The following is a 25,466-nucleotide window of genomic DNA, read 5'->3' on the forward strand; positions in this document are numbered from 1 at the left end:
CCTAGCCTCCTGCGGGTGGGAGTTCCGAAGTTTGGGAGCAGTGACGGAGAAGGCCCTCTCCCGTGTCCCCACCCAACGCACTGTTGAAGGTATTGGGACCAAGACAAAGTCCTCTCCTGATGAGCTGGCTCATAAAGGGAGATGCCGTCCTTGAGACAGCTTGAGCCCAAGCCATTTAGGACTTGATAGGTTAGAACCAGCACTTTAAATTGTGCCCAGAAACAGATCGGCAGCCAGTGGAGCTGCTGTAACACAAGGGGATTATGTGATCCCTGTAACCAATCCCAGTCAGCAATCTGTTACCCAAATTTGTTGTGTAATTCTGCACTCATTCCCAGACCTAATTGTGCTTGTTTAATGCAAACAACTCATGTCTGACATACAGTGATCCTGTAAATTAGTGACCCCCCCCCCAAAAAAGCTCCTGTTGTTAGAAGGCTTGTACAAGTCTTGCAAGTTCAAGACTGTGGCTTCCTTTACTGAGTTAATCTGTCCCATGTTGGGTCATCCTCTTTTCCTGCTGCCTTCAACTTTTCCTAGCATTGTTGTCTTTTCCGGTGAATCTTGTCTTCTCATGATGTGTTCAAAATATGTTAGCCTCCATCTAATCATTTTTGCTTTTAGAAAAAGATCAGGCTTGTTTGTCTTTCTGGCAATCCTGGGCACTGATAAAGCTGTTCTCCAGCTCGACATTTCAGTTGTAAGTAGCACCCCCACAAATGCATGGGAGTCTCTTCCTCTCCCCTGGCCATTTAAAGTATGGCTGGCCGACCTTTACCTAAAAGTGCAAATAGCAGCTTATGCACAGAAAACATTTGCAGAATTCACAGAACCCCATGGCACCAAGAAAAGCAGTTTACTAATGGCAGAGGACGGGCAAGGAGCCCACGGCCCTCCGGAGGTTTTGGACAACACCTCTTTGCATTAGCCAACAGGGCCAGTGGGTCAGAAAATTATAATGCCAAAGATCTATAGGTTGCTAACCCTTCCGGTAGGCTGGACCAGAGAGAATAAAGAAAACGATGATGAATGCTGCAGCTCAGTGTTGATTTAAGGGCATTTGCTGCTACTAGCTCAGAAAATAAGCTTTTCAGTCAATTGAATTGACTGCAGGGAGACTGAACTAAGCTTTTGGGCTTGTCTTTCTATCTGCTGGGCTCTCTTTACTCCGAGCCACAGACAGTGCTCTCTCTTTCTCTTTCTCTCTCTCTCTCTCTCTCTCTCTGTGCGTGCGCGCACGCTTATCTCAGCACCTCCTTCCATCTCTCGCTCTGCACTCTTCTATCCCCAGCACCCAAATGTGTCTTTCCCCTTCCACACTCAACTCTCTCTCTCTTCTCTCTCTCTCTCTCTCTCTCACTCACTCACTCACTCACTCACTCACTCACACACACACACACACACACACAAAGACACAAACACACACACATATTCAACACATCTTTTTCCAATAACCAGCTGCTGCCCTCTCCCCCCCTCTTTCCCCTTGCCTTTTCATCTCCCTGCCTTCTCTCCTCCTCTCTCCCTGCCCAGCGTGGCTCTGGCACATACACTAGGTGGCTTCTTTCTGGATGCTTGAGCCAGACAACTCCCGAGGCACACAACGCACCACACCACACACAGCATACACGCTGCCTGCCTCCCTGCCTGCCTGCCTGCCTGCTGCTTCCTTGGAACCAGGAGAGGCTGCTGGTACTTTGAACTCCTGCCCATCAAAGCTGCAGGCAGCTGTTCTAGGATCTTGAGCATTGGTTCCTGCTCGCTCGCTCTCTTGCTCCGTCTCACTCTCAAGTGCCAGCCGAAGAAGCCACTCTGGTGCAAGTTGAGAACCAGAGACCTGGAAGAAGCAGAAGAATGAGTTCTTGTACCAAGGAAGACAGGACTTGTTGAAGGGATCTGTCCTGTCCCCCGTAGGTTCCTGCCCTCCCTTCTTCCGAACCATGGAGGGCAGCTGGACCGGCCGTGGGGTGGAGTCCCCCTTCTTCTTCCTGGAGCGAACCACATTCCACGGACTCCGCCACGTCTTCTCGGCGCAGCGGTCGTGCCCCCACCGGGCCTTCTGGCTGGCAGCTTTCCTGGCCTCGCTGGGCTTGCTCTTCACCTGGTCCTCCAACCGCATCCACTACCTGCTGTCCTGGCCCATCCACACCAAGGTGCACATCCGCTACGCCCGCAACCTCACCTTCCCGGCCGTCACCTTCTGCAACAACAACCTGCTTCTGGCACACCGCATGAGCCGAGCTGACCTCCACTTGGGGGGCTACTGGCTGGGGCTCCTCCAGAAGAACCTCCAGCCGGTGCCTGCCATCCGGGCCCTCCTGCAAGACCCCAGGTGGCTCTGGCTGGGGAGTCTGCTCAACTTCTCACACTACTTGCCCCCTTCACCACCGCAGGACCAGTCCACCCGACAACTGCTGGACAGGCTGGGCCACCAGCTTGAGGAGATGCTGCTCTCCTGCCGCTTTCAGGGCGAGCGCTGTGGCCCCCACAACTTCACCACTGTGAGTCAGGTGTGGGGCAAGGGGGGGTGGCGGCAGTGGGGACAAGCAGCTACCTCAGAAGCAGAGCTCAGAAAAGTTACCTTTCCGGCTCCAACTCCCAGCCATGATGGCCACTGGCTGTGATTCTGGGAGTAACCCTCCAGAAAGTAACTTTCTAAAGCTTCAGCCAGACCCTGGGCGAAGGGGGGTGTGGTAGAATTATGCATTCCGAGGGAAGTGTTAGTTGGTTCCACAACTGCAGAGCAGCTGTTCTGATACAGGTAAATGCCAAATGTGTGCATAAGGAGATGTAGCATTTAGCCTGATCCTTGCAGACGGCATGTTTGTCCTTGGTGCACAGGAAGAGAGGTCAGAGAAGCTTGAAGAATTGTTCAGGGATTTTTTTAAACTGCTGCTTCTTTTCACAGCAGTAGCCCTTTTTCTTTTGTATTCATGCATTTGGGGGGGGTGCATGCTAAGCAGAGCTTGGGAAAGTTAGCTTTTGACTACAGATCCCAGAATCCCCTAGTGACCATGCTGGGTGTGGTGTTTTGGGAGAGGTCATCCAAAAGAGTAACTTTCCCAGGCTGTAGTGCTAAATTAAAACAAAATGGTGGACAACCTGAACTGAAGTGGGATTCACGCTGTTTAGATTATAGTGGGTTGGGGCTGATGTGGAGGGTAGAGGCAATGCCCTCGTCCTTCATCTTCCTTACGTAATGGAGAGAGTGGGGCCGGAGTAGACTAGCTGCACAATCTCCCCTACTTGCATTGGGGAGGGGAATCAGACCCCCTGAACTACTGGGCCCTAGTTAGAACAAAAATACGGTACCTCAAGCGCAGGTGGTTAGGTCTAAACAGGAATCAGGCAAGTGCTGAAATGAAATTTTGGAAGGAGGAGAGAGAACATGACCTTAAAACTCATGACAACTTGGGTTTTCTTTGTTTTTTCTAATAAGAAACTGGTTTAGTGGGACATGCAGCAGGCCTGAGTCTTCTCCTGTAGAGAGAGCCAAAAAAAAGAGGAAGTCCGTAGTAGGGGAAGAGATGGATCTCTCATTCCAAGGGAGATTTGTGTGACAGGGGCTCATCACCTTCCCCCAGAGTGTCTGCTACTTTATCCGTATATTTGCAATCATGACTCATGAGCGATTGCTGTTTTTACTGTTTGACTTTAAAAATAAATATGGCTGATTTATCCTCTTTTTTTCTCAGCACAGTGGTCTAAATAGTCCGCACTATTTTCCTCCACTCCCTTCTTCATCCCAAATCCCTTCCGCATGGGTAGAGATCTGAGATGCAAGATTATATTATAAAACAGATCTGAACTCTAGCTTAAGCTGCAGCCCTACACTCAACTCCTTGGGAGTTTTTAGTGCCACTGAACCCAGTGTCACCCATCCAACATGGGAATGAATATGCACAGGGTCAGGCTGCCCATTTTCATTCGGGGCATTTTCCTACTTCCTACAAGATGCAAAGAGCACTCCCCCCCCATCTGCCAGAGCCATTTTTGGTAATCCTGTGGGAGGATATTTAAGCCTGTTCATGATCTGCGGCTAACGTCCCATTCCAGCAATGATTTATGCTTATTTATCGGAGGAACTGCCGTTCTTGCCCCTAATGGTTAGAGCCGCATTATGGTTTCCACCCTTTGGTTTCCCCAGGAGGTCTTCTTCTCTTGCACGGTAACTCCTGGAAGCCTCCTTCTTGTTTTCAACTCTTGCTGTTCTTAATGGCTTGCCCACAGTTGCAAAATACCATGTTGGTGTGAACAAGGCAATGAAGTACCTTTAGATGCCTGCTGTTGTCCTGCCCCTTCTAGGATGTACAGGAATGGCTAAGGGTGCATATTATTTCAGAGTATTCCTTTCAGTTGAATAAAGACCATTGATCTCTAATCTGATAGGGACTATGACATCCTTGGTTGGCTCTCTAGCTGTCTACCTAGCTGGGCTTTGCCTGCTCACTCGGGTTTTCCTCCGAGGATCAGCCCTTGAGCTGTGCCTTAGGGGGCAGGTGGTGCGGAATGGCCGTGATATGTACTAGAGAAGATCACTGTGTGCTTCACGCAGCTTGCCCTACACCTTCTAATCTAGCCTGAGATGTCCTCAGCAGAGGCTAATATCCCGTCATCTGCCTTGAAGTTAAGATTCCAGTCTGATTGACTTTAGCATGTAAAAAGGGGGAGGGGCACCATCCTGACTTCCTGCACAGGCTGCTAAATATTTTAGGCTGGTTGGAGCACCTCTGAGAAGCGCTTCAGGCACTGCTTCTCTTGTGGAGATGAGATCAGTGGCGACTCCCATTAGGGCTTTCTCAAACAATGCCCTCCTCCTTGCTGCTACTGTTTTATGTTGCTTTTATATTTTTAGTTTTTCGTGTGCAGGATTGCACTTGAAGATTTGAGTGGAAGTTCAACAAGTGAGCTTCTTGTATTCTCGAAGGCTTTCATGGCCGGGATCTGATGGTTGTTGTGGGTTTTCTGGGCTGTTTGGGCATGTTCTGAAGGTTTTTCTTCCTAACGTTTCGCCAGTCTCTGTGGCCGGCATCTTCAGAGGACAGAGGAGTCCGAACTCTGTCTGTGCACCAGCTACACAGTGAACTTCCTCTCTTTTCTTGTCCCAGAGACTGACATAAAGGGCATTTTCCCAAAGGCAGGTTCACCAGTTTGTGCCTCTGGATAGATACACAGAGCCTGCTGAACGTGGTTACATCTGAGGTGATAGAGCAGTTCTGTCTGGAGCTTCGAAAAGTTGCTTACCCTTTATTCTTATTCCAAATATCTGCCAGCTAGTATGGTCAATGGGAACTGTAGTCTGAAAAAGTAATTCCCCCCCCCCCTTGAGCTCTGCTTCTATCCATAGTATCAAATCAGGGATAGGCACCTTTCCACAGGCAATGAGGTGACCTTGCAGTTGTGGAGTGATGGACATGCACATAATCCAGAAACCCTGTGCTCTTTGTCAAGTCTTGCCTCCTTTCATTTTTCTAAATGGAAAGTTTCATGTCTTGTCGTGCAACCTTCCTTCCAAGATGATTCATTCCTGATTGCCCCTTTCATCCACCCCCTCCCTCGGCTGCACTAGAACAAAGTTGGCATGACACAAAAATCTGACATTTGCGATTTGTATAAAATATTCCCATTAAGCGTATTTCCATACATTTGTTTATTTTGCATAAATTCTTTTTTTCTCACCACCATGGGGAGAGGCAAAGAGCTATGCACGGCAGGTGGAATTCGATTAAGTCCTCCTGCTGACAGAATAGCTTCCGCCAGGGAATTGGGGATGATTGTCTTTCCGCCACAGACATCTGGACATTCCAAACATCTTTGGGAATATTTGGAGGGGGCCTCTAGAGCAGATCTCTGTTTTATTATTTTGTTGTTGTTTTTTAAGTACGGAGGGGGCTGCAAGCTAGCAGTAAATCCCTATCACATTGGCTAAAATAAAGTATTAACTTGCAGCTGGAGAAAGCCCATTGAATCAGTGGGGATTTGGTGAGCCAACTGTTTCATAAGTTCAATTGAATAAGCCTACTCTAGTTGCAGCTTACTACTGGATTTTAGCCATTATGTTGGATTTTGCTCTACAGATATGTCAGAAGTTGGGAAAGTGACTTTTTACTCTTTGCTCCAAAGAGTTTGCCAAACAATTCCCACATATTTGCAGTCATAACAAGTAGAAGCTTTTTTTAAAAAAAGTCATGACATGCTTCAAACAGGTTTTTCTCCCCACCCCGTTTTTTATTGTATCCATACAGTAAGGTGACAAGAAGCTTCTGCACAAGGGAACGTCTGTTCAAATGCAAAGACTGAAACCTAGGCAACATGGCAAGGACCAAGGGGAGGTCACTGCTTTCCCTTCCAGTGGCATTTCATAACATAAGCCTCCTTGTAACTCTCACTAAGTCCTTGCTCCCATCCATTGTCCTTGCAAATGACTTCTTTCATTGTTAACTGTCTCAGTGGAGGAAAACATGTAAAATTTCTATTATCTGAGAGTTAAACTTGGGGCCTTCGTTTTAATTAAGAAAGATGCGGATTCTTTACAAATGAGTCCCAAGTACTTTGATGAAGTCTGACTTGCTTTTAATAATTCACAGTCCAGGCCCTTGGGAGCCATAGCAATGCATAATTCATCATCAGCAGGTTACTGTTGTAATTCACACAGAGATGTCTCATGGACATCACCAAACCAGAAGTCTGGGGCTAGACACCGAGGAACCCCCACCTGGAATGCAAAGGTTCCGCTCAAGTGAGGGGGCTCCAGGAGATGACACAACTCAACACTGCAGTCCCATCAAGGATGGGGCAGAAAAAGAAAGCCCTCTCAGGCATGGTGGTGCTTCCAGGAGTGCCAGCTAAGAGTGGCCAAGCTTATCCCTCCTCCTGGAAGGGGAAAAGAGGAGCAAGCCTTCTCAGCCAAGGGTTCCGGGAGCTGCTGGAAGCCCTGTCTTGAGAACAGGAACAGCAATCCCTTATTGCTGTCTCCAGCCAGTGGCTGAAGATAGGATTCGGGGGGGGGGGGGTGTTCGGAAGCTGACTTCTGCTGAATCAGAGCGGTGGTCTCTCTATCCCACTGCTGTTAACTGGGATTGGCAAGGGCTGCCTGGGGAGTCAGACAAGTTTCTTTCCTAACTCTGCTTAGAGATCCCTGATACTCTCAGGTAGTTCCCCATTCCAGGTACTCACCAGGCCCAACCCTGCTCAGCTTTCCAAATCAACAAGAAAATTAATGATGGGGCAGGAGGGTGGACAAAAGGCAAGGGTTCTTGTCCTGTCCAAGTAGAGGTAGAGCTATAGGAAAGAAGCTTTGGTGGCAGGTGAAGGGGGGAGGAATTTGGAATGCCCGCAGGTTGGGTTGGAGATCCCACCCCGATGTCACATACTTCAGTGTCACTAGAGAGTTGCCTTCGGCTTCCTTCCCTCTGTGGTGTTTCTCACAAACTGAATTACAACAGACACTTATAAGTGTGAACAACTTTATATGTAACATCTAGTCCCTAAGTGTGGCTAAAACAAAATAGATTGCAATACAAGTAAAACAAAAGCAACAGGCAAAGCAGTTGCAGGTGCGCATAAAGTTGTTGTTGCTGTTATATGCCAGCAAGTTGCCTCTGACTTATGGCAACCCTATGAATGAGCAATCTCCAAAATGTCCTGTCCTCAATTGCCCTGCTCAGCTCTTGTAAACCCAAACCTGTGCCTTCCTTTAGGGAGTAAATCCATCCGATGTTTGGTCTCCCTCTTCTCCTTCAGCCTTCAACGTTTCTTGGCATTATTGCATTTTCCAGAGAGTCCTTTTTTCTCATAATGTCCTCAAAGTAAGACCATGCATATAGTAGCCCTATTCAAATGCTTACTAAAAGAGAGCAATAGTTAATGTATAGTGACTGATCTGGCCACTTTTTCTCCATCAGTTACTTTAAAACTGCATGGCACCTGGGTGCTGTGCACCAAGGACCAGTCCAGACAATGCTTCTTCCTTGTTTTCTTTTCCTTCTTTGAGGGGGCGGAAAAACAAGGCAAAGCGAGCCTAGCACCACCTGGAGTGCTTGCCTCACATATTATTTTAAGTATGTGATGAAGGGGAGGGCCCTGCGTATACACCATCCGGAGCTTCGCACTTGCCTTCTGAAATGGAATCTGTTTTGTTGCTCATTGCAAGTCCAAGAACATCTTGTTCACATGAACATTTGGGGGCAGGCGGAGGGGGAGTTCGAAGCAATGTATGGCATCATAAGACAGTGTTCATTATGTTGCGCCTTATATAGATTGCCATTCTCAGTGGGGAAGGGGAAGTGTTATGGATTACCTTGGGCCATGCAAGGTGACCAGAGCAGTTTTTCTTTCTTTCTTTCTTTCTTTCTTTCTTTCTTTCTTTCTTCCTTCCTTTCTTTCTTTCTTTCTTTCTTTCTTTCTCTCTCTCTCTCTCTCTCTCTCCCTCTCTCTCTCTCTCTCTCTCTCTCTCTCTCTTTCTTTCTTTCTTTCTTTCTTTCTTACTGGAAAACAAGATCCTCATCACTAAAAGGAGTACAGACTAGACCAAGAAGGGTGGCTTGTGGCTGCTAGAAATAGTCCCTGGAGTGGCTACAGAATTGCACTGTTCTCTTTTACTCTGACTCTGACTGACACATCTAATGACAGACAGGCCCTGGGGCCCACTGTTTTCCATTAAACAAAAATAAGGAACCCCCTCTCCAGCCAACTTGCATAGTTACATTAAATAACCTCCCTCCCTCCCTCACACACAGACACACACACCTGTGTAGGCATCCTTCAGTCTCGAGAGACTATGGTAACGTGCTCTGTATGAAGGTCTTGGAACAGCGTCTAGTGTGGCTGAGGCCAATTCGAGAGTGACAATCCCTTCCACACTGAAGACAAATCCAATCTGTCCCCTGTCCTGCTCCCTGATTTTGCTCCTTTCGTGACTGCCTCTTTGCCTCGGCCTGCTGGACAAGAGTCTCTTCAAATTGGGAGAGGCCGTGATGCAACGCCTGCCTCCAGGCTGAACGGTCAGACGTCAAGGTTTCCCATCTGTTGAGGTCCATTCCTAAGGCCTTCAGATCCCGCTTGCAGATGTCCTTGTAACGCAGCTGTGGTCTCCCTCGGGGGCGGCTTCCCTGCACTAATTCTCCATACAGGAGATCCTTTGGAATCCGACCATCAGCCATTCTCACGACGTACCCACACACACACACACACACAAAGAGAGAGAGAGAGAGAGAGAGATGCAAGTGAAGAAACACTCCTCATTGTCCTTAAATTCTGCAGTCATTGAACTACACTACAAAGCCTCGGTGTTGCCTCACATTAGATAAGAAAAGTAACTTCTTGCAAGTAATTCTTTCCTCTTAAGCCCTGACACCATATCTTGCCAAGAGCAAGTTTGGATTCAAGACCATAGCACTCCAGTGAAGAAGAAGAAGAAGAAGAAGAAGAAGAAGAAGAAGAAGAAGAAGGAGAAGGAGAAGAAGAAGAAGAAGAAGAAGAAGAAGAAGGAGAAGGAGAAGAAGAAGAAGAAGAAGAAGAAGAAGAAGAAGAAGAAGAAGAAGAAGGAGAAGGAGAAGAAGAAGAAGAAGAAGAAGAAGAAGAAGAAGAAGAAGAAGAAGAAGAAGAAGAAGAAGAAGAAGAAGAAAGGCATTAGAAGAAATGGAAGAGAGGAAAGTCATATTGAAATGAGTATAAAATACAACAGTAGTGTATAAAAGTATACCTTTAAGCCGACTCTAATGCCGCCAAGGAAGCAAAGCAGCAGTATGGCCTGAAACCGTTTCTGCCACTGGGAGCCCCCCTGCACCGTGGCAGGTTCATTCCATCTGCCCATGTCTGAGTGGGGTGTCCACACCTATACACAAGCCTGAGCCAAATGGACCAGCTCTTTGCTTTAGTATAAAGCAGCTTGTTTTTGTTAGCATGAGTTGATTTGATATGCTCATTAATGCACATCAATTCAAATTGATAAATGTTTTGGAGTAAGTGTATCCTTTAATGTCCAGGATCTGGAACTCCTGTTGAAGCCTCTTACTGGTTCCTATGAAAGATACAAATGTGAGAATATCATAGCATGGAAAAACATAAAGCTATTTTTCTTTTGCAAATTTATTAATATTCCCTTTCTCATTAGTGACTGATCTTTCCCGGTGAAGACATACAGTAGCATACGTGGAAAAGTAATGGACAAAGGGGGGAAAAACATTTTCTTGAAATGGAGAAGTTAGCATTTATATAGAGAACTATCATACCTCATATGGATAAGGCAGCCTTTTTGCCATGTGTAGTGTTCATGCAGGAAAACAAATAGAGAGCCCCAGGGCACAGTAGTTGAACTGCAAGTATTACTTGCAGTCCAGCCTCTGCTCACAACCTGAGTTTTTACCTGATGGTTGACTTGGTTGACTCAGCCTTCCATCCTTCCGAGGTCAGCGAAATGAGCACCTAGCTCACTGGGGGCAAAGTGTTGTTTGCATAGTTGTGTTGTAAATAGCCCAGAGAGTGTCTTAGCACTACAGGGCAGCATATAAGTTGAAACAACAAATACAGTATAATGAATATTAGTTTTGCATTCCCAGCCCCCAACAACAGAGAACGAAGGTCTTGTGGAAGGAGCCAAGGAAATGGGAAGCAGGAACAGTGACAAGATTCTAAAAGCAAATGCAGCAAAAAGAAGAAAAGCCCAATTAGCATAAACCAAAACTTACAGGAAAATCGCAATGAGTTTGAAACAGACATGAAGTCCTGCTGCTGACGAAACTGTTACAACAATGGAAGGGGGGACTGGAGCAATTCTCTTTGCCTACCCTCTGGACTCTGAACATTTTCTCAAAAGCTGTTTGCTCGACCCTCTGGAACTGATTTTCGAAGGATGTGCAGGGAAGAAAGGGGAGAAAATTCTGTGTTGGGGAAAGAAGTGTTCTTGTATAGTGTTTGTTTCTGTGCTATTTATTGCCTCTTTTTAAAGTAAGAAAGAAACATTGGCAGAATCTCATGAAAGATGCATCCTTAGTTTTGAATTAAAGGAACATGGGCAAAGACAGGATAGAGTTTTCTGAGATCTTGACAACTCAACCGTGGTGGTTGTGGGAAGGGCGTGCCTGTATTCACCAGGAATCTTCAAAGACTTTAACTGGGAGCCTTCTTAAATCAAGACAAAAGAAAACAGTGTCTTCCTGAGTGCCATATGCACAACAATGACAAGTTAACTGATTATGATTCATTTAACGGCATGAGCTGAACAGAAGATATGGCCCCGCAGGGCCTCTGATGGATTATCAAGGCACGGTTCCATAAACTCTAAATGGCTAGCTCTGTCATTGCCAAAACCAAGACTATCAACGAATAAATTCACCTTCTGTAATGAATGAAGGAGGAAGGTGAGAATGAGAACCCACTGGTACCAATATTGTACCAGTTTGAGAGCAAGGAATGAGTGGGCAGTCTAACTGCTAGAGCATGCAAAGGCACTCGAAAGCTAGACTGGAAAAGAATGGGAGTCTATCCTAGCAATTGATTTCACTTTCATAAAAAGACATCCTTCATATTTCTGAAAGATCAAACTAGAATCAAATGATGATTTATGAGTTGGATGTACGCCTGCCATAACTGCTTAATCAGTTATTTCCACAGGATGAGTCCCTTCCCGCTCTGTGAATCTGGTTATTTAAGAATTTGGCTCAAATTGTAGCCTTTCCTCTGTTTGTAGGTCATTTGCAGGTCTGATCACATTGAGACAAGTGTGTATCTTCTCTTACAATGTTATCCATCCAGGCATGCAAATATTTCAGTGCTACTGCCTGAAACATCAGACATGAAGACACAACCAGACTATCTCCCTAACGACTGGTTATAAAATAAAGCAAGCTATTTTACCAAGTGCAGATTGAGGCAAATTTATGTTTAGAATAAACAGACAGCCTTTTCCTTTTAAGGGTACCTTGCTTCTACATATGGAATTTGTATCTCATACGGCATTAGTCTCTCTTCTAGCGAAGACCTCACTAGAAGCCCAGAGTAGAGAACTGTCCCTGGTGCTGAAACTGAACAGTGAAAATATTCTCCACATCTATTTCTTATGCCTGCTACACAGCAGCAGTGATTGAGAATTTTATTAGAGTTATGCTTTGGTAACTATAATCAGTTTCATAATTTCTGAACAAGAAACCATATTATCCTTCAGGTTTTGAACTTCTGAAAACTTAGCAATTCAGTTAATCAGGGTTAAAAGGCCTACAAATATATACATTATGGGAAATAACAAATTCAGAGTGCTGGTTTTAACATATAAAGCCCTTACGAGTTTGGGACCTTGTCACTTGATGGAACCCTTCTCTCTCTAAGATTGTCCACCCATGTCACCCAGACCAGCCGGTTGTTGTGTTTGTGGGTGGCCACTTGAAGAAATGTTTGGAAAACTACCACCAGGAACTAGGCCTTCTTGGTGGTGGCCACAACACTATGGAATGTGTTACCCACAGATACATGCCAGGCGTCCTCTCTCTTGTCCTTCTGAAAACAGTTAAAACTATACTGTTCAAAGAGACATTTGGAAACATGTTACCCTGTAATATCTTCATGGCCCATGTACTGAGTTGATCTTGACTTTGATTTGCTGTCCAGGTTTCTGTCTTCCTTTTTTAAGATACCCTGAGTATTTAATGTTTCTTGGTTCTCTGTTTATGTCTTTTTGGATGGTATTGGGTTGTGGTATTTTGATTGTTGTTAACCGCCCAGAGTAGTGCCCAGCACAAGATGGGCAGGATATAAATGTAATGAATGAATAAATACATAAATAAAAACTTAAATAAATAGTGAAGGAGATTCAGAAAGACAGGACAAAGAAGAGTGTTTCTTAGGATAAATGTGTACAACAAGGTGCAAAAAATGTGGAATCGAAACAAATCACAAACGAGAAAGCATCTGGGGCTACTCCAGCTGAAGCCTGTAATGTGACAACGTCCCCTGCTGTGACCTTCACCTCATGATTTCTCTTGGTTATCAACAGCTGGCTGCTCTGGCTGGACTCCACGAGAAGATTTGAGCTCCTAACGTAAGCTTTCCCTTTCCCCTTCCTCCGCAGGTGTTCACACGCTACGGAAAATGCTACACATTCAACTCAGGTCAGTCTGACAAGCCGCCACTCATCACCATGAAAGGAGGAACAGGGAATGGTTTGGAAATGATGCTGGACATTCAGCAGGATGAATATCTTCCTGTCTGGGGAGAGACAGGTATGAGTTATCTTTCATCCCCAACTCCATGTTGATGCCTCACATGTTCGCCTTTTTTGGGGCAGAAAAATCATTTACCTTCCCAAGTCAGTCTTTCTCTATACATTATTTAACCCTTTCCAATTGACCACTCCACATTCTGCCTTCTTCTACCGCCAAGTCCTCCCGGTCTCATTCCACACCTCATTCAGTCTTTCCTTGCCTCACTGCTTTGCCCGACCTGCAGTTTCCTTGAACCCATACCACACTTTCCCCCCATCCATTCCTCTTAGTCTTCCCCATTTCAGTCCTGTGTTATTCACCATGGCAACCAGCTTTATTACTGCCAAGCAAAACGCTGCCTCTTATCTACAAATAGCATATTGTTCTTTCTGTTGTCAAGACTACAGTGGGGTTAAAACATGGATCTCAGTCCAAAGGTCTCTCAGAGACTTCTGGGCCCCGGATCTGTAGCTGGTCCTTAATTTTTAAAATGAGAAGATTTGGGGCATAAACCTAACTGGGAGGCATGCCTTTGGCCTGGAAGACGTTCCCCAGCCTGAAATGTTTGGCTATAAAAATTCTTGAACTGAGTCATGGGGTGGTGGTCCAGGAACTATTCTTTGCTTCTAACATATCTTAGAAAAGTTGCTGTTTGACTATAATATCCAGAATCCTTTAGTTGGGGATTCTGGGAATGCTCATCTCCCAAAATAAGTTTTCCAATATCTGAACTCTAACCAGGAAGTATGGCTCTAATCAGGCCAACCCTAGTCCAAAAAATACTATATCACAGAGATGGTTGATAAGACTGTGCAATCTGTAAGTGAAAGGATCGGACAGGGGAGAATCTACTCTCCTCAACGCCAGGCATGCTCTTCTGTACATCTGCCTGTCTACACACAGAGAGAGACCTTGGTTCTCACAGGGGACTGCAGGCTACAAAATCCTAAAAGGACCTTGGTTTCAGCCACCTGGCTTCTCTTTTTACTCTTCCTCTCTCTCTCTGCCACAGACGAGACCTCGTTTGAAGCAGGGATTAAAGTGCAGATCCACAGCCAGGACGAACCGCCCTTCATTGACCAGCTGGGATTTGGCGTAGCGCCTGGTTTCCAGACGTTTGTGTCCTGCCAGGAGCAACGGGTAAGATGAGGAAACCCCCCCATTCCCCTTAAGCCATCTCCGAGAATAGCTGTACAAGCAAAAGAAGAGGTGCTTTCCCACAGTCTGCCAGGCTGGCTGAAGCTGAAGCTGATGGAAAGTGCAGCCTAATGACATCTGGAGAGCAATAAGAATGAGAAGCTTGGAGCTAGGAAGTCTCTGGGAAAAGGAACAGGACAGAGTGGTTGGAGAGATTCGGTGGGTAACAACCATGACCTCTAGGCTCCATCCTTGTCCGCACAGGCGCACACCTAAGACAATGTTACTTACCTGTGGCTATATCTTATTGTCACCTTTTTCTTCTGCTTTGAGACCTTTTTCTTGAAATTATTCTAAGTAAGGGCATAAATAGAAAGCCTCGAGTCATTGTTTTGTGACCAGAGTTGAGCCAGGGGTCCGAAAGAATGAATTTTACATGCTCTTTCACTTTACCTTTAACATGATTGTTCCTTGAATAGAAAGCATCTGGAGGATGGATGATTTCATCTTAAATATTAAATTATGAATACGTGCTAGAAGGCAACAAGAATTTAGCCTTGAGAAAAGAAGACTGAGGGAAAATATGATCACACTCTTCAGATATTTGAAAGGTTGTCATACAGAGGAGGGGCAGGATCCGTTCTTGATCATTTCAGAGTGCAGGACACTTAATAATGGGCTCAAGCTACAGGGAGCCAGATTTCGGTTGATTATCAGGAAAAACCTCTTAACAATTAGAGCAGTATGACAGTGGAACCAATTACCTCAGGAGGTAGTGAGCACTCCAACACTGGAGACATTCAAGATAAAATGAGCCATCTATCATATCTAGTTTGATTTGGATTTCCGCACTGAGCAGGGGGGTTGAACTTGACAGCCTTATAAGCCCTTTCCATCTCCCTCATTCTATTATTCTATAATGTGTTTGAAGCCAAGTCTGCTGTCCTTTGAGGATGCCTTTGGACTGTTTGTTTGTTTGTTTGTTTGTTTGTTTGTTTGTTTATTTATTTGATTTATACCCCGCCTATCTGGTCCGAAAGGACCACTCTAGGCGGCTAACAACCATAAAATAATACAAAACAATAGTTTAAATGGTTGTGTGTCTCTGTATTTTAAATACCTGGCGTAGCCTCCTTGCAGTACTGTGCCACTTCAGAAGGCACTTAAGTAGCAGCATTTCTCAACATTTGTTTTACATTTACAAATCTATCACCTAAGGAAGAGGGCTAGGTGAGAGACTTTCTCTGTGCCATACATTTACTGCTTCCTTGTTTCCAAGTCAGACAAACATTGTGATTTAATTCTTCGTGTGTTGGGCTAAGGCTAGAAAGCTCATTCCAGTCACAAATTCTCAACATACTCCTTGAAGCGGTGATGAAGATTTTTTTTAAAAAAAAAGGACATAGAACTATATACACCACCCTCCTTGAGCTCCTTGAAAGGAGAATGATGTCATGAATGGAAAAAAAATGAATGAAAAAATTAGATGAAATACTTATATGCCACTTTTCTGCCATAATGACTGGAATCCAGTTCGCCATGGGGTAGTCTAAAGGTACATCAGTGTAACTTTGCCACACATTACACCCAGGCAAAGCAGTTTGCACAATTTTGTTGCACAATTGAACTCACAGTTCCTCCTGTGACCTGTTGCACAATGTGGTGATGGAAATGCTTCATGCCTAGCACTTCCACCTTGGTGCTGTTGTAGCTACTCCAGGCATAATGTTAAGTTGCACTCATGCAGCTATGTAACAGGATTCCAGCTAATGTTTCGTACTAGTTTTGTCTCACAGTGAGTTTGAGATGACAGGGGAAGCTTCATGCAGGATATTTTCTATCTTCATTCAGTCATGCAATCTAGAGAGATTGTAGCACATGCCTTTTTTTTTTCTTTTCCTAAAGCTGAAATGGATGTGGCACACACACAGTGTGATATCCTGCCCTCATGCATAGATGTTTGTGTGTCATCTCTAAGAACATCCAAGGTGCTCTGAATAGTCCTCACGGTTCCCCCTTCCTGGCTGTGTGCATTCTCTACACATGTTGCTGCGGTTCCATCACAGCAAGTGCAGACTGCATGCTTGGTGGAGGAATGTCTCTGAAAGAGGAAAGCAGGTCTGCTTAGCCACAGTCAGCATTCAGGGCCAAGCAGAAACCTTCTTCTGCTCTGCTCTGCTCTGCTCCAGGAAGAGGCAGTGAGATACTGCCTGTCTCATTCCCTCTGCATTCATTTTTTCCTGCAGCTTCTCTACCTTCCTCCACCCTGGGGTCAATGCAAGTCAGTGACAATGGAGTCAGAATTCTACGATACCTACAGCATCACAGCTTGCCGCATAGATTGTGAGACTCGCTACTTGGTGGAGAACTGCAACTGTCGCATGGTGCACATGCCTGGTAAGAAAGAGGGGTAGAGCTGGTAGCCCTGGCAAGTCTAGAACCAGAAGCCTCTAGCAGGAGATGTTCAGAAACAAGTCTTAACTAAAGAGACATCCTTTAGAGTGTGGGAATTTACATATGAAAGTACATTTCATTATGTCCTATTAAAACAAATTAGGAGAATGTTCACCCTCCTAGGGGGCCCCCCACATTGTTTGTGGCTGTTGTCTCACCTATTCACTGCTGCTGCTGCCAAACCGATTTGCTCCTCTGACTTAATAGGATAGTCTTCTTCACTTGGTTAATCCTAGCCAATCAGGGATTACACAGTTAACACCACAGTGCCTAGCAGATCATCTGATTTTGGTCACCTCTGATACCACTGAACACAGTGCAATCTCCCTGGAAGACCAGTGTTTCCTGGAACGTTACATGAACCATCCCAACCAACTGGAAACCAAAGCAAACCATTGTGTCAGGAAACTGGCTTCCTGTCTATGGTCCTAAATTCAAAGACATTATTGCTGCATAAGAGTGCAGCAGTGATCTTGTGCTAGGAGAGCAAATCAACATTCAATAATGCAAACCCCTACAAACTAGCTTAGAAAGAACCCCCCAACACAGAGTGAAATCTTGCCATTGGCAAGTCCATAAAGGCAGGGGCTTGGGACCAGGATCCAAATCCCAAATTGTTAGTAGTGGAAGGGGAGTGGTTATCACTGCAAATACAGTTATTTTACTGAGCAGCAGAGCAAATCAACATTCTACACAGCAATTCTAAACATGGGGTCTGCCTAAACAAATATATATATATATATAACTCTGAAACTGTACTTTGGATCAGCGCTAAATGATATAACAGATATATTGCTCTTTGTGCTGAATTTTAGGATGTTTGGGCAAAGGGTGTTCGAGTTATGATTTTAAAAAAAAGGATCCAGGCTACAAGGGTTGTAATGTTTATCCTCAAAAAAGGCATTTCAAAGGGGAAAGCCAGCTATTTTGTTATAAACCGAACATGTGAGGTATAGGCTAGCCAGCAGGAGCTTCACAAAATGAAATATTGTATGCATTCATAACTGGGAGGAAGAGAGATTTAGAGAGCAAGCTGACAGAAACAGATGGTAAAGACTGGCTTTCTTTAAAGAGAAAAAAACAGTTTTGCTTTTAAAAAGTAACAGAGTGACTGTCCTTCAGAAAGGGAGATATTTTGCCATCTTCAGTCAACATTCTCTCAGGGTTTCTGAGACTAAACAGTCTCCTCACATGTGATGACGCCCGTGTCAGCAGTCAAGATGGTCTAATTCAGGATTCCCTCTTGTGCTCAGTATGAATCACAAAGAGACACCCAAGCAGGGGAAAATTCTAGAACCTGACTCCTTTTTTCATCAGTTAACCCCTTCTCACACAAACACAAACCAGTTGTCAGGGCTGTTTTTCAACAAGCTCTTTTGGTATCTAAATGCCTAGGAAAAATGGTAGCGAGCACAAGACAGTTATACTTAGACTATCTTGACTGTTGGCATGGGTGACATCAACATTCAGGCTACTCTTTGCAATGTAATATTTGACATATTTTCCCCTGCTGGCAACGTGGGTAGAATATTGTGCAGCAACAGGCCCATTTCCTGGCATTTTGAATTGTGAATACAGAAGCACAATATCCCACATTCATAAACCAGAGCTTTTTTTGAAGAATTGAATCCAGTTTTGAGTGAGCTTGCTGCTTTCTGATTAGATGAATGTTTTCATTTCTTTTTTTTTTTCCAAAGCACCCACCAGACTTTATCAGAAGGTGTCTGGTGGGAAGAGAGTTTTCAGTGCTGCTGCAAATGTTCATGAAAATTCTAAAAGTGCCCTTTCTTTCCACTCTTCCCTAATTATAACTTTCTGTAATTATTGCTATTCCCCTCTTTATTACTAGTGCATAAATTAAAAGATCCTAGGGCTTCCTTAAACAACCCACCCTAGTTTATTGCTCAGTCTTTCATGTCAAGGGGAAAAAAATCTTTTCAAGGGATGTAATTAGCATAATTAAAACAAGGCAATGAATTAATTGTTCTAGTCAGCGGCATCTCCTGGAGAGAAGACGCTAGCCAGAAGAATAGCTCAGATGTACAGATGAGGAGGGGGAAGAGACGACGTATTTCAAAAGAACATTGAACCTCTTAGCTGGTATCCAGGCTACTGGGAAATAATATGGAAACAGGATTCAGAGTGAATGACAGCTAAGATAGGATGAGCAGAGATAGTAGCAGAGATTGGGAGCCATCTGTGTCTATATAATGGCTGCTTTGATTTTGCTTTATCAAGTCTCTGTCTTACATGAGTTCTGTGAGCCCTAGAAGGATTGAGGAACACAAAGAAAATGCCAGATCCAATGACTTTGTTTCTCAAGCTGCATGGTTTTAATTTGCTAGAGTATTTACACCGGCTTAAAGAACCAGGGTGCGCCTACAGTGAGCAATGCTTAGGACCAGTCTTTATGACCAGGAGCATCAAATTATGAAGCAGAGAAGGGAACACATGCTCCTCAGGCTCTATGTGGGACAGCCACCTCTGCTTTGTTGGCCCTACCACACATATTCCCTGATTCCCAAATTGGCAGCTAGATGTTATTGGTTCTGTAAGGACAATGCCCTCCATCCCTTCCATCTTATAGCATGGGTCATCATGGAGACTATGCACACACCTTGTTCCAAAGGAGAAGTATTTTGGGGGGGGGGGTGTTTTGGTGCCACAACAGCAGTGCTGTACTGCTCCCCAGTGGATTCAGGAGATACCAGCATATCTGTCCTCTCCCCAAGCCCTCAGAGGTTGCTAGACTGCTGTGCTTTAGGAGGGAGACCTGATATTTGAATGCTCCCTTTCAAACGGAAAAGGGAAACTTGAAAAAACTCATGTGTCAAGAAAAGGGCTCCGTTCCGCTTTCTCCTCCATGTTGCCTTCTTCACATGTGACGGCGGCTGTCCTCACTGGAATGAGGAGTGCTTTGTCTCTAGGGGTTTTGCAGACTCCAGCCCTAAAAGCTGACCCAGGAGTGTAAGATTGTGAATTTGACATTTGGACAGGGTCAGCCCGAGGCATTTTGCCACTGTGGGCAAAATAGCAAGTAATGCCTCTGCTACATCCATCAAGGGGTATAGTACCCAAACCAGTCAAATTATTTTGGTGTAAATGCAGAAGAATCACTCAAACAACTCTTCCTATCCCTAGCAGGGGTTGCTTTTTTAATTTAACTGCTCTCAATTTGCTGTCCTCTCATGACATCCAAAATCTGCTGCCTGAGGTAGCTTGCCTTACCATGGCTAATGGCAGAGCCACCCAGCTTCTGGAGAGTCAATCTAAGTGTGTTTTCCTGAGGCGATATAGATGCTTCTGTACTGAAAGGCCACTTGAGCACAGCAAGAGGCTTCTCGATTCTTCAGCCAAAAAAAGACATGACAAGATTAATCATCTGGGCATCTTAACCAAAGAAATTTCACCTCTAAAAATGCACAATCTGCCAACAGAGGCAGACAAAATGATGAAACACTGGCTGAGAGAGAAGTGTAAGCATAAAGTTAAGGACTGCTTAATGCACAGTTTAACAACCAGTTTAAAGTGTGGGCTTTCAATTCCACTTATAATTTATAAATTGTATTTGTTAAAAGCCTCATTAAATAGATTTCTCTAGCTACTGTACAATGCAATTTAAAATGTAGTACTAACATAATGGCAACACAACAAGACTGCAGTAAAAACAGTGGAATGCAGCCCAGCAGAAAAGCATGAAGATATGTATTGACATAACATGATAAAATATAATAGAAAAACAAACCGTAAAACCACCATCAAGCACGAGAGCGAAAGCCGTGAGGACTAAGGGAACAAATTAGGTTTCTTTTAAATTAGAAAAGCAATTTGAATGCCTGTCAGAATAGAAACATCTTGCCTTGAAATCAAAAATATAGCAGTGTGTGTGCAAGTTTAGTTTCCTCAGCTGGAAAATCCCTCAGGGGTCCCTAAAATCCATCAGCTATCCTAATCAGCAGAGAGGGGCACCCATGGTTGAACTAGATCTTGACAGGAATTGATTTTACCATGATAAGAAACAGATCATCCCTACATCACCTCCACCTTCAGGTTGTAATCCTGCTGTCCAGTAGAGATTAGCAAGGTGGGTGGGGTGGGGGTGGGGGGTTTGTATGATGGAGCAGTTCTGTGTTGGGAACGCTCTTGCGTTGTACATGAGGTTGTGAATGGCCGTGGATGAACATGGATATTGGGGTACTTCATGGCACAGGATCAAGGCCTCTTCTGTTAGCTTTATTTATGAAATAGGAAGTCACGTCTGTATTAACAAATAACTGTACAAGACAAATAGCAGTGGGTCTTGCAGAATTATGCATATTATATCTCTCCAGGATAAATTTCACTAGCTGTTTATTTGAATGATCAAAACAGATTCTCTTCCTAGCCTTCCAGATCTCTTGCATGGCCATTATTTTTCTTTTTTATTTCCTTGCAGGTGATGCTCCTTATTGCACCCCTGAGCAGTACAAGGAATGTGCAGATCCTGCCCTTGGTAAGTACTAATAAGTTGCTTTGGTATATTATGCCCCAGTTCCAGCTCATCCCACTCTCTTTCTCCAGGATTAATGGGGTGATAGCCAAGGATGTCCACAGTAAAGGCATAAACAAGACAGCTATTTCATGTTGTTTGGCCCAGTATCCGGTTGTCAGACCTATACCACCTTCAGACAGAAAATTTGCATTACTAGATCAGCCCAGAGTCCACCTTCAAGATCTGGTAAATTTCCCTCAAATACAAGAAGCGTTATCACATGCAAGAAGGCAAAGACTAGTTCTCACCTACCTGGCTGGTTTAAGTTGCAGAAAGATAGATTTCTGTTGAGCATTAAGAGTCATTGCTTAGATGTCTCTCATTGCTCACAAATAAGACTTAACAAACATAGATCTCTCCTGTTATTTGCTCCCAGCAGCTCCTGGAAACAAATGAGATCTACATTGTATTTTAGAACATGGAATACTTAGCTATCATGGCTGCCACCTATTGATCCTCTGTGAATTTACGGATTTTTTAAAATTGTCTGAAAAAGCCATCACAGCATCTACTGGCAACTTAAGTTTCATAATCACAGCTTGGAAAAAAGATTCTTGGACTAAAACTCCCAGGCCGGAGCCTAACTGCTTAGTTAAGCCAGCATTAAGTGCAATGGTGGCGCTGCGGCCTAAACCGCAGAAACCTGTGCTGCAGGGTCAGAAGACCAAGCAGTTGTAAGATCGAATCCACAGACGGAGTGAGCTCCCGTCGCTTGTCCCAGCTCCCGCCAACCTAGCGGTTCGAAAGCATGCAAATGCGAGTAGATTAATAGGGATCACCTCGGTGGGAAGGTAAAACGGCATTCCGTATCTAAGTCGCACTGGCCATGTGACCACGGAAGATTGTCTTCGGACAAACGCTGGCTCTATGGCTTGGAAATGGGGATGAGCACCGCCCCCTAGAGTCGAACACGACTGGACAAAAATTGGCAAGGGGAACCTTTAAGTGCAATGGTATAAATCACAGCAGCAAATTGCCATTGGTCAGCAAGCTGCTGCTTGGATCCCTTGTCATATACCAACTCTTGCATGCAACAAGGGACAATAATAGTGACTTGTTAACGATCCGCAACTCATTCTTGCAGTTTATGCCACTACACTTATGCCAGCATCACAACCACAATCCACGTGCCCTAAGGAAATGATTGTTCATATCTCTTCCCACAAAAAAGGAAGGAAAGATTGAACTGCGTCTTAAATATACACCCTTGTGGCTTCTCCTTTTCCTCCTTGTCCCCAGACTTTTTGGTGGAGAGAGATAGTGAGTTCTGTGTGTGTGAGATGCCTTGCAATGTCACTCGGTATGGAAAGGAGCTGTCCATGGTCAAAATCCCCAGCAAGGCATCCGCCAAATACTTGGCCAAGAAGTACAACAAGAGCGAGCAGTATATTGGGTGAGTATTTCTGCCTATTCCCTCAGACACCTATTCCTTCTCCACCCAGCTTTGCTATTTCTCTTCCTTTCCTTTCAGCACCCACAACCAACCAACGTCAAACCAAGCAGGGCCTGGCTGCTGGCAGTTGTTAGAAATCCTATTGCATAGTGTAGTAAGTCATAATTAGAGTACGCCCATTTGAATCAATGAAACTTAAAAAAGGGTTGAGTTACCAAATCCCTACCACTTCAGTGGGCCTACTCTAGCACTTACTCTGCAAAGCAACAAGATTTCAGCTAATACAAGAGAAAGGACAATGGTTTCCTTAGAAAGGAAGCCCTTTCTAGGCCTTTGTTTCTAGGAGGCTGAAATGGCCAACTAGAGTGAGCAGCACAACTGTCCCTGAACTTGAAAACCTCTTTATCCTCACCCAGTGGAAGACACTTTAAATGGCAGTTTTGTGACTCACCTCACAGGAATGGAAGTGCACCCATTGTGGAGGAGTCTTTTCTGACTATAGTCCTGGCCACTGCTGTCCTGACATTAAGGATGTAACCAGTGTTTGCAAATTTTTTGGTGTCAATACATTGGGACAGCCCACAAAAAAAAAACAGTTGGAGATTTTTTATTTTTTTATTATTTATTTATTTATTTATTTATTTTGCTTCTGCACAAGAGAACGGGGGGAAGCCAGCACTTTTTTCCCTTTTCATTAGTATTAGGAAAAATAAATGGGGTAGAGTGTGGTGGGTATTTTGGTCAAGAACTTTTATTTTATGTTATAAAAATCTTGTATTTTGTGTAAAAGATGGGGGGTTATGTAAAATTCATGTCTTCTGAGCAAATACAACTTTTTTGTTTTTTTTAAAAAGGCTAGAAATCTGAAAAAATAGAAAAATTCTTTAAAAGTTTATAAATCATAAAAACTGCCAAAAAAGACTCCTCCTTTAACCTTGCTAGTTGTAGGAGAGGGACATTTTTTTGGTCTCATCTGCAAAAATAACGTAAGTGCATCTGATATTTAGAAAGAAATTATCCCACCCCGCCTCTGATAACTCCACAAGCAGCTGCATGGGTCTCTTTGGGATGTGACATCCACCCTTATCATTTCAGCTATGGCCCCAGGGTATCCAGAGCCCTAGGCTGACAGTACCTATATCCCCAGATCTCGGTTCCACAAGTGCCCTTGCCAGTGTTGGGCATGTATCCCTAGAGCTAGTGGTGGACAGGTTCATTGGTCGATACACACTTTTGCCCTCCCTGTCACCCCTTTTATTCTGTGCAGGGAGAACATCCTTGTATTGGACATTTTCTTTGAAGCATTGAACTATGAGACCATCGAGCAGAAGAAAGCTTATGAAGTGGCTGGACTTCTGGGTGAGAGAATGTGTTTGGCCACCAGCCAGAGGGGATCCTGCATGTCTCCAACCTTGTCAAGGGTGGTGCCCTTTACCCTGATCCTAGTGCCCCCATGAAACTAACAGAACACAGACCTTAGCAGGGTTGTGTGTGTTGTGTAGTATAGTTCTATGGTCATACCTGAGAAGAGCAAGGATCTGTGTCTAGCATCAAGTGTAGAATGCAGTAGTCTGGTAATCCCAGCTTCCATTTCTACAGAAGGAGGGAAGGAAAGAGGGAGGGTTGCAAAGACAGATGTCAGCTATATTTGATGAAATCAGAAACTGTGGTGGAGAGAAGAATGGCGGCTGAACAGGATTTGCAGTGTTCAGGAGGCAGGGCTCCTAAGACTTGGATAGCTATCACTCCTCATAAATATCAGAACAAAAATATATATATAATAGTAAGAAAATAGATACAGATTACAGAACTGAGCTGTGGTGGTGGTGGTGGTGAGTTGGTCCAAATTTTTATCTTGTTAAGGGCAGAAGACAAACAGCCCTGTATGTAGTCAGTGGCTGGCGACGCCTAAGACAAGCTCAAAGGCAAAGTCATGAAACAGGGTTGTAGCATAGGCATTAACAGATAGCTGATTTAAGACACACACAAAGAGGGTGGCCAGCGTGTGGTTCTAAAAATCTAACCAGTGAGTGGAGGCAAGGATGGCTTTCTAATGACAGGTGAAAGGCCTGGGCGAGCAAGAGACTTGGCAAGGCACATGTTCTCATGGCAGGGACCAGAGACTTGGGCCCTCAGATCTTCTTGGAACATAACTCACATTATGCCCTGCCAACAGCGCAGCCTGGGATTGATGCCAATGGGGTAGCGATCCAACAAAACTGGGGACTGAAGGTTAAGAAAGGCTGGCAGTGAAACAGGCTAGGGGGAGGTGGTCCGAACAAATGATAAAAATGCTCCCAAACATCTGCTTTGTTCATCCTTCAGCCAAAAATACTGGATGGTCAAGGGAGATACAATACCTGATATTTGGCAGGTCTAATATCTCCAGATCTCAAAGGATTAAATCATCATGCCTCCCACCCTCTCTATATTGATTTAGATATCATTGGGTCACCCCATTCTGGAGACTTCAACTGGTGAAGTAGGAACCAGAGAGGAAAATGTCATATCTCAGTGCCTTGCTATTGTTCCCGTACTCTCTTGTCTACAGGTGACATTGGGGGACAGATGGGACTCTTCATTGGAGCTAGTATATTAACTGTACTTGAGCTATTTGACTACGCTTATGAGGTGAGTGTCAGTCTCAGGAACCTGCACAAGAAAGGCGGCATAGATTTGTTTGTGGTCTAGGAGGGAATGTTTCGAGGACAGGGGAGGCCTGAAGCAGGCAGGGCCCGCCTACCTTTGTCAGCCA

At 44.6% G+C, this 25,466-nt stretch overlaps 1 protein-coding gene across 3 annotated transcripts in view; it reads left to right on the forward strand.

Moving 5' to 3' along the window:
* The window catches only part of ASIC1 (acid sensing ion channel subunit 1), a 187,791-nt gene that overhangs the window by 156,537 nt on the left and 5,788 nt on the right, over positions 1-25,466 (forward strand). Inside the window, exons 2-9 of one of the 3 annotated variants that reach the window (XM_078384402.1) lie at positions 2,475-2,501; positions 13,064-13,214; positions 14,209-14,336; positions 16,580-16,730; positions 21,223-21,279; positions 22,558-22,711; positions 23,979-24,070; positions 25,263-25,342. In XM_078384402.1, the coding sequence (XP_078240528.1) occupies positions 2,475-2,501; positions 13,064-13,214; positions 14,209-14,336; positions 16,580-16,730; positions 21,223-21,279; positions 22,558-22,711; positions 23,979-24,070; positions 25,263-25,342 (840 nt within the window). Of the gene's footprint in view, positions 1-1,836; positions 2,502-13,063; positions 13,215-14,208; positions 14,337-16,579; positions 16,731-21,222; positions 21,280-22,557; positions 22,712-23,978; positions 24,071-25,262; positions 25,343-25,466 lie in introns of those variants that run through there. The other 2 variants (XM_020784390.3, XM_072990891.2) reach the window with 2 other exon arrangements.

The sequence above is a fragment of the Pogona vitticeps genome, chromosome 2 (assembly GCF_051106095.1).
Source record: "Pogona vitticeps strain Pit_001003342236 chromosome 2, PviZW2.1, whole genome shotgun sequence".
NCBI classification, from domain to species: domain Eukaryota; kingdom Metazoa; phylum Chordata; class Lepidosauria; order Squamata; family Agamidae; genus Pogona; species Pogona vitticeps.